The sequence below is a fragment of the Azolla caroliniana genome, unplaced genomic scaffold (genome assembly GCF_043228905.1).
Source record: "Azolla caroliniana isolate FFs.n. ecotype wild unplaced genomic scaffold, voAzoCaro1.0.p SCAF_17, whole genome shotgun sequence".
In the NCBI taxonomy this organism is placed as follows: domain Eukaryota; kingdom Viridiplantae; phylum Streptophyta; class Polypodiopsida; order Salviniales; family Salviniaceae; genus Azolla; species Azolla caroliniana.
The window spans coordinates 15,501,120-15,511,242 of record NW_028230452.1 but is presented as its reverse complement, the minus strand read 5'-3'; the positions used below and the strand labels follow the sequence as shown (position 1 = coordinate 15,511,242).

Genomic DNA, 10,123 nt, shown 5'->3' with positions numbered 1-10,123 from the left:
AAATCCCTCTGAACATTGATACAAGATTCAGTTCCTCATATTAGTTAGGTTAACTAAGGCCTAACTTTTGAGGACATGTTCACACTAAGAATACAATGGGTAGGGTGGGACTTTTAGCCCAATACTCTCTTCTTCATATTTATTATTTCAACAACTAATGAATAACATAAGGTAATATTCGTTGGAACCTTAGTGTTATTTTACGTTTGTCTCACGTCTGTCACTCATAGGTGATTAGTGTAATTAAGCATTGTTATAAATACATTGTTCTCTTTAATCTCTTTTTCCTTTTCTCATTATTGACCCTTGACCTCAAAATCATTCATATAAACATATTCAAGTTTTGTGAGGCAACTGCAATCATAGGCAATTGGTAGTTCTTGGAGTAGGATAGTGGGTGAAATTGTGCATGGAACCCTAACAACCTACTTAGGGTGTAGTTCTAGTAAAGATCTAGCAAAGTTAAGCCTAGTATTGGTGTATGTGAATGTGGTGGTATGCTTGTGGCACTCACATGCCTTAGCTATTTCCACATTAAACATCTCTACCTTGCTATCAGATATTCAAGGAGGAGACTCATTTTTGCAAGCTATTTGAGGAGTTTATCATGCTCCAATGGAAGTTTTGATCATAACTAACATTCAAGGTGTTTGACATTGGCCAATGGTTCTAACAAGATATCAATCCCTTTGTTCACATTTTTTACTTCAAGGATTCCATCTTCTTTAGTGCATATGAGGTCATCTAAGGTGAAACCTAGCCAACCTACCCCACATTATCACCTTTGATAGTGTGTGTAAGGTCAAGGGAAGGAGGGTGCATGTACTAGTTAATCTCATTATCATGAGAATACAAGTGTGCAAGTAGCCCAACCATCTATGAATGTGACAGATGTTGGACAAGGTAATTTTGGGTCAAGGAAAAAAATTTCATGATGCAAGTGTAGATGTTAAATCTAACAAAATAGAGACAATGTCTAGATAATAGCTAGAAGTACTAAGTTTAACTTGTGATGCAAAAACACTATTGATGCAAGTCAACGGAATGGAACATTAGATTGGACAAATTCCATAAATTCTAGATGTCCAAAAAAATGGCTGCTAAGATTGCAAGATGTAATTGGAAAATCAAGATTAATTTTAGCAATAACACTTACTTGGTTAACTTGACATATGGGTTAATCATGAAAATTAATCCCTATATGTCCTAGGCCACATCGAGAATATAATCGTTATGTGCATAACCATAACTGATCATGAGATAAGTTTTCCATATGTTTTCTTAATCTTATGATGAGTACATGCAAGTTAATTAGGAATGGAACGACGGTATAAATTGTAATATTCAGTTCCATGGTGTGGGATAACTATTCAGTGTGTTATCAGTGATCATGTGACCACTTAAAATAATGCAATTAAGTGTGAACACACTAAGGCCTAGGGTTTCTGCCTATATAAAGAGGCTAACTACCCTCTTATTGAGGGGAGGCTTGACTCATGTTGAGACTATGATAGTGCCATTATGGCGCTTGTTAGTTAAGCATGTGCGTTCCTCACAAAACCCAAGGTACGACTTGCATCAACCCTTGATGGTGTGGGACATCGAGGAGGTACAGATCTGTCTCACGCCGTTGCTAGGGGGTGTTTAGGTGGTTTGACACCCCTCTTTCCTTTCTTTGGTCTATATTTCTTTACGTTTTGTTTGATTAATTTGTTTGGCTTTAACAATAATATACATAGTTTGCATCTTTAGTCAATGACCCTTGACAACGTGTCGCATCTATCTCCATTGGAGTGGGTAGCAATGGGCACAGTTCGGTTTTGGTTCGGTTCGGTTTCAAGGCAAAGAAACCAAACCGTTTATTTAAAACAAAACCAAACCAAACTGTTTATGAACTCTCAGTATTTAAACCAAACCATTTAAGAAAAGGTAAAAACCAAACCGTTTAGGGAAAAGTTGAAACCGAACCGAACCATTTAATAAAAATTTTAAACCTATCACTTCAGTCAAACTAGTTAAACATCCAAAGAAACAAAAATACATTAAATTAAATACGCATTTAAGTTAAATTTATTAAATCAATAAAAAACCATTAATTAAACCATTACATCAATAAACTATTAAGGTAAAAAAAAAAAAAGTTAACCAAAAACTTATAAACCTTTAAACCAAACCTGTAAACCTATAAACCCGAGTTTTAGAACCGAAACCGAACCGTTTATCAAGAATCCAAACCAAACCAAACCATTAATTTTTTTAGAACCAATAAACCATTAAACCATGGTTTAATGGTTCGGTTCGGTTTGAGCCGAAACCGTGCCCATTGCTAGGAGTGGGGCACCCTTTATAATTGTGTTAGGTGCTTGTGTAAAGGTTGAAGGTGGACTTGCTACCACAAATGCATTAGTTTTGACCATAATATTTGTTGTTTTGAATGTTGCTCAAATAGTCAGTTATCACATCGTACTACTCGACTAATAGCAATCATTTGTTATTTTGGACCTAGAAAGTTAAAAGTAACTCATTCAATATATATTGTTTAGCCCATAACAAAATTGATCCATTAATACCTCTTCATCCTAGGGAATGTCAAATTCAAGGAGGCAAAAATCTACAGCATAAGCCGAGGCATGGTGATCTTCCTATTTGAATCTTTGAATCGTATTGAATGTCATTCTTGCATTATTTGTATTGCCAAAACTTTCTTGGAATTCCTTGATGAAACCATCAAAATCTTATTACGAGGGAAAGTGTTGTACTTGTCAGTAGTATTCCTACCAACCCAACTTGAGTTGCATCCATTGGATATATGTTGGCATGCATCTAGATGACAATGCGCACTTGATCCTTCAAATTCATGAAACTTTCCTTGTAGGATAATCTTTGATTCCTTGTGGAAAACTTGAATTTTATTAACTCAAAGATAAGATAGTTGCTTTAGTTGAAGAGTATTTTCAATAGCACGTCATATTTGTGTGCATACTTTGACATTTAGTTACTCTAAATCTCCAAGCAATATTTGGTTTTCTTGATTTAATGTCAATAATTTGGTTGATGAAAAGTTAAGTTCAAAGAGATTGCACATATAATCTTGCTTACTATCAAACTCTAATGTGATGATAAAGCTAGAAAAACTCCCCAAAAAAGTTATCAACCCACCAATGGTCTCAAATTTTAGAAATAGTTTCAACCTCACGCTTATTTTCCTCTTTAGTTCTTCTTCTCATTTTAGAAGGAAAATGTCAAGTGCAATACAACTCCATATTTTCCTTCTCAATGAAAATGGTTTTAGTTCTTCTTCTTCCCCACCTAGAAAATATTACCCACCCCTCCTCTTTAATTGGCTCACATCATTTGTTGAATGAATGTTTTGATGCTCCAAATCATGTGCAATTTTAGCATGAGATACCCAAGTATCTCTAATCGTCATGCAAACAACCATCTATTTCCACCTTCATTACCACAATCACCCACCCTGGGGCTCCTCCTCAACCTAAATAACGAATTCATGTGTCAATTGATAGAAGGGCCTATAGAACCATGTTGTTTTGCCCTCATCTTACCAACATGATTTTGAGACAATGATTGGCATGTCCTTTATACCTGCCTATGTTGCTTTCGACCAAACACCAAGTTGTATTTTTTCACTCCATGCCTTTCCAATACTAGCACTCATCACCGTCTCAAGTTTTTTCAAACCACCAACTTCATGCAATCAATCACTTTACCTCCCATCAACATCAAAGACACCTCCCCAATACCACTACCCTACCCACCCAACCCCAACCCCAACCCCAACCCCAACCCCGGTATTGTCCCCCTCCAACCTCCCATAAGAAACCCTCAATTGCCCTGACTTGGGCAGCATATCTCACCTCACCCTCCCTAGCCAACATCCTCAACTCCCTTCCCCCAACAAAATACTTTTAACCCTTATGAGTTGGACTCTTGACTCCCTTATGCAATTGAGAGTGCATACCTACTATTTGGACAAGGGGGATGTTAAGCACTTTTCATACCAAACACCCCAACACATTTCAACATAAGCAAGGATATTGCTAACCAAGGAAACAAAGAAGAAGGGGACAATGAAGAAGTGGAGAAACAAGGGAGAAGGAAATTAAAGAGGGAGCCCTTATGTGCCAAAACAATGTGAGTACCATACCAAATGCTTTTAGCCTTTTTTTAATGCCTTTGTAGATGTCATTTTTGTTAAATTTAGAGCATTCTCCTTAATCTTTTCACATTCTTTAATAATCTCACGCTAATACTTCTCTAATCCCTACATCCAAGCATGAAGTCATCTTTCTCAATGGATTGGACTAAGTTGTGATTCTCGTTCAATTAAGGTAATTGTGCCTCTGCACCTTGAGACAAAATTCCTAAATCTAGATTCAATAGAATGATGAAGGGTGGTTTGGTAACCATGCAAAATGTTTTTATTTTGCCTAGGTGGATCATGGCAATCAAAACTATGCAAACCACGTTCATATACCTCACATTGTACAATCATATTTGGTGATCACTATCCACTTTATCTTTTATCTATTCTAAACTTGGTGGGCCAGATGAACCATGGAGACATTGATTATTTACTAGCAAATTCAATACACGAGATGCACATCAATGATGTCTTTGGGACAGCTAATATGTTGTAGATAAATCCTTTATTTTACTAAGGTCCTAAACATTTGACTCACCTATGCAATGGTCACATTGAGTAATGAATGCAATTCTATAATCATACTACTAGACCATGATAAAGCAACCCCTATTGTTAGCAATATTCAATACAATAAGTTATAATGACAAGATAGAATAATAGTTATGAACTCGAGGTATTTCTTTACCAAAGAATTAACTTTTAATAATGTTTCTAGACTATATCTTAAAAAAGAACCTAACATAATTAAGATCATAAGTAAAAGCTCACAAACTAAGACGACCATTTCATCCAAGCCAAATGAAGTTCTTAGTGAAGCCAAGTGATGACTTGGGATAACATTAGCTATAATCAAATTGTCCATACTAAGCCACTTCTAGGAGCTTGACCTTCTAATATAAGTTACAATTTCTGATATGAAGGTTGCTTGTGAGGTACAACTTGTACAATTATTGTTATTGAGTACAAGTTAAGACACGTACCACAAAGTATTTGGGAATGGAATGCACAGTAGATAATGAGATACCAACCACAACAATTATTATGAAAGAGCAAGCAATAAATTCGAACACTTTTGTCTAATGCGTACACTTGGAGAGAGAACAAAAAAGACCTAATTAAACAAAAAAGTCATGTAAGAACTAAATAAAAAAAAGACAATTGTCACGTGTTTTAATCAGTACGGAACAATGGAAGCAAGATCCCTGGATCATTGTTCTAACTTAAAAATCTCATCATGGATTCGCATCAATTGGAGGGAACAAAAAAAAAGTTTTACAACAAAAGTCTTAAACAAAGATTTTACCAATGTTTTTTGGGGGCGAGGGAGAGGGAATAAGAAGTTCAAGCAACAACAATCCTTTTGTTTTTTTGGAAGTGGGAATCAACATCAAAAAAGTTGGGATTTTCCAAATACACATAATTTCTATGGTTGAAAGGAGAGATGGATGTGTTTTTAAATAGCCAAGAATAGAGCATGTGGTCTAAATCAGATTCAGTTTTAGCAGTAACATGGAGCTTCCTTATAAAATAGCATCTCGAGATAAACATCTCCCACACCACTATCTAACATCAAATTTCTCATTTTCTATTAGTACTATAGTATAAAAGAGCATACGCATATTTCATTGCCATCCTTCCACCCATCTCTCCCCCTCCTTTTCTAGGTTGTAATATTCACCCTACAAGGGCAATAATAAAAACTCTCTAGATTACATATTTCATCAAACATCAATAACTATGGCAATAACTACCCCCAACAATCCATTTGTTCCTTCTCACATTCCTCAAGTTGCGTTCAACAATTCTCACATTCGGGCTTCCTTGCCTTCATTCTCCTTGTAAGTCTATGGATCTTTATTCACCTCGCAATCAATACAAAGTTATTTAATATGAGTAATGCATTTAGAAAATCTTCCTTCCCCTCTCTACCCAAAAGCAAAGGATCAATAAGTCTTCCACATGTTACACAAAGAAGTTCCTTTTGCCATGTAATCAAATTGATATTTTACCATATTTAAAACTATTATATTTTTATGTATAATCCTTCTACATTTGTGATTGACAATAAACCATCATACCATCTCCTAGGTGGCATAAACGACCCCGATAAGAGAAAACAAGAAACCAATGAATTCAAGAATTGAAGCAACTAAAAATAGCTAACATTGCTTTTAGTACTATTTTCTTATCTTCAAATATTTTCAGGTCTCCATATGGAGGGGCAACTCACCTTACACGCAATTCAACAAGAATGCCCTTCATTCGGAAAATATCGACACTAACAATTACACTTAAAGGAAATAGTTCAACAACCATCACAGCATCAGTTGATAACACCACTAATACAGCCAACTTCACAAGAAGGCATCAAGATGGTAAGTTCAAATTTCTCTTTTCAATGTTTAATATCACTTACATTGATGAGAACTCTCTTCAAGGGTGTCAATCATTGACCACTAACTTCAACTCCATGGTTTAACTTACCATCAAACACAAAAGCATTTTGCACATCCCGATTACGACACAATCCCCAATATCTCAAAAAGAGGAAAACAAACTACATCTTCAATCTTAGGTCAACTTGTATGAATTGTATGAACACCCACTATCTTGGTGTCAAATAACATGCAAAAACTTGCCAATTTTGAGAAATGTAACCCCAAATTTGACAAGCAAGCTCACATTGTATGAAATGATGAGCATTATCTTCCCCTTGAACATTGCAAACAAGTAATTGCATCTTGCTAGTCCACATCTCTTCAGCAATAATCCCAAAGGTAAACACCCAATGATACTATCCAACTGAAGACTTTTGCAATAAGTAGCAATTTAGGATGTCAATTACATTTCAAGATCTACCACCGTCTATAATCAGGAATGCATACCTTCTATTCATGTTCAGCCTTACATGCTAGCCATCAAAGGAGACTCAACAAAGAAATCTTACAATAGACTTACTCATAGAAATTGTGCTTGACCTTTTAAACACCAAACAACCCATGGTTGCTCTTTCATTCATACAAGTAAAAACCATTGCATCAATGTTATGCTACGTATTTGCTGCCACATAGACCCATAATTGTGTGTGATGCACAATAATCATTGTGCTCCAACAAAATTCAAAAATCTCTGAGATCGGGACTCAACTACATCTCTCACCTCTTTGACTCCCAAGTGAAGCAAGTGTTGGCCCCAATACAAGATAAAAATGTCAGAAAGTATCCAATCGCATCTCACTAAACCCCCATGAGCCTTTTCTCTCAGAGAGCCTTAACACTCATTCAAACCCACTCACACCAGTTAGGTGTTGAGGTGGCATGATGGCATGATGGCATGATGGCATCATCACCCAAATGTGAAGGTATGCAACGTATGCAATGAAAACCTAGTGGATGATAAATATAGGTTATTGATAGCATGCTCAGTGAATTGAATAATTCATGAGAAACATGATGACTTGTTAGATAGGCATGAGTGTCAAGTGTCATACTCAAATGTCCACCAAGAAGGGTGAGCACATATGTGATCGCATTGCTTTCACATAGAGTTTTCACTCAAAGGACTGACCCCCTTTCTTAAGGAGTCACATAAAAGATAATATGTTAATTTGGTTCCATAGGTCACAATTGGCCTCCTCGAGGACAATAAAAAATCTATTGTCTTCTCTCTAGTCATTGCCTTGGTGGCTTATGCCGTAGCATCAAAGTCATAAAATTGAGAGAATCAAATTTTGACCCTCACCATGGACTAGGCCTTGTCCCATAGATTGCAATCAATCTCCCATAGATGTTAAAAAGATCTCTCTAACTATCAATGGTTTACACCATAGCATCAAATATATAAATTTGACACAACCCAAGTTCTATCGTCACCATGGGCCCAATCAGCCTAGTCCCATAAACCTTATCAAGTTTCCTATCAACATTATATGTGTGTGTGTGTGTATCATATACACATGCTATTTATAATTTAGCTAACTTATATATTGCTTATTCCCCACCATTTCCTGTTTTTAATCTTTGAAAGAGATTTTACAGATGAAGCACAAGAATTGACAGTTTATGAGTTCAATGAGCAAGATCGTGGCAGTCCACTGATATTACCTTTCAATAAACCTGGTTTTGATATGCAAAGGCTAAAACTAGTCAGCGGTCTAGGCATGATAGTTCCTTTTACAAATAAGGTAAATACATGAACCACATGCACATAATATTTTTATTTTATCTAGAGGTTACATAGCTGAATTTTAATGAAAGAGGTTTGTAAGCAATAATATGCTTAGTTTTCCACATCTTGGATTTCTCAATACTTTATATGTCAATGCAGCTCTTTTCTGGGTCCTTAAAGAAGAGACTGGGAATAACAGCTGGATTGTGCATGGTTATTCGATATAACCAAGAAAAGGGTGGGTGTTTATATGAGGCCACGTACAGTTTCTACTTTGGAGACTTGGGGCACATATCTGTTCAGGTAGAAATTATGCTGCAATGTTCTTTACAGTAGAGGTATAAAAAATGTGTTTCTAGTTTATCAAGAACCCCAACATGTCACTCCTAGTTCATCATAATTCCCTTATTAATTTGACGAATTCACTTAGATAAACACAAGATTAAAACCAAATTGTTAATTATTACATGCCAAAAATGAGATACCAATATTATCAATTGCAAATTAGCTTCTAATAGGCAACAAACCATTTTAATTTTGCAAGGTCAAATCAAATTTTCCAAAGTTACGAATTTTAATGAGCAAAAGATAAAACAAATAAACACCATAGATTCAACTACGTATAAACTAATTTCAAACGTAGTTTGTGGCATTTTAGAAATTGGGGTAAACTAAGAAGATGGGCATTCTAGCTAATTACATTTTCTTAACTAAATGTTGAACTTCTATTTTTTGTTATATCTAAATAATACTCTTAGTTATTAATGTATGGAGTGAAAATAGCAGGGACCTTACACCGACTATGAAGACACGGTCCTTTGCCTGACTGGAGGAACAGGCATTTTCATGGGTGTATATGGAACTGTCACCCTCAAAAATGTTAAATTCCCAACGTGCCTATTCTATAGGTTTCAGCTTTATGGAATCCCAAAATTACCGTCAGAATTGATATGGGAGACCGTTCCTCCAACTGAGAACGTGAAACCATTCCCAAATGCTTCATCCCCAGGAATAGCATTACGCAATTTCACCGATTGATATTTGCATCAAGCATGAATTCCACACTGCTAAACAACTCTATACTATCATTATATGCTTGGAAGTTACAATCTCACCTTTTTAGTTAACCTTGATACCAAGTCATTCTTGGCTTCAAGTTGGAAAAGGTCCTCCAAAATAATTCAGCGCACACAAATACACACACACATTTAAGTCCTACCGTCCGCATTTTGCATGCAAGCTTATTAGAGCTTAGCCTAATTCAAGAATACAAGGTTATTAGAGATATTAAGAGATTAGATTATAGATTTCAATAATTTTATTGAAATGATTAAATTTCAGTTTCTAAGGAACATGAGCTAAGATTTCATACTGAATTTTCAAACTTTATTTGCCTTTCTTTTCCTTGATTCGTACGTGGATAAGAATACATTTGGTGTCAAAGCAAACACAGCGAAATTGAATAGTTAAGAGAGAGAGAGAGAGAACAACATTAAAATTGACAACATAATTATTATGTGATATTTCATGCATACAAAATGAACTAGCATTAGGCATTGAAAAGAAAATTATAAAGCAAGGATACAAAGTGTGGTGATAGAGAAACCTATAATAATGTCTTTTAAGACGCCAAAATGGCCGATGTGAGCAAGCCAGATATTGCATCTTAACATGTTTGATCATCTTTAAAAAAACACTCAAAACAAATTTAAGTAGGCATGGTTACTGAAGAATCTAGATATCTAAGAACTTAAGATTATGAACTAAGATCAACTGAAAGTTCTCTGTTGA

At 35.5% G+C, this 10,123-nt stretch overlaps 1 protein-coding gene across 1 annotated transcript; it reads left to right on the top strand.

Moving 5' to 3' along the window:
• Nucleotides 1-5,595: 5,595 nt before the first annotated feature.
• LOC147853276 (allene oxide cyclase, chloroplastic-like) lies at nt 5,596-9,703 on the top strand. The gene is made up of 5 exons (XM_087333351.1): nt 5,596-6,003; nt 6,371-6,540; nt 8,203-8,348; nt 8,492-8,635; nt 9,119-9,703. The coding sequence occupies exons 1-5, from the start codon at nt 5,903-5,905 to the stop codon at nt 9,368-9,370; spliced, it is 813 nt and encodes a 270-aa protein (XP_087189477.1). The 5' UTR covers nt 5,596-5,902; the 3' UTR covers nt 9,371-9,703.
• The last annotated feature ends 420 nt before the right edge of the window (nt 9,704-10,123 follow it).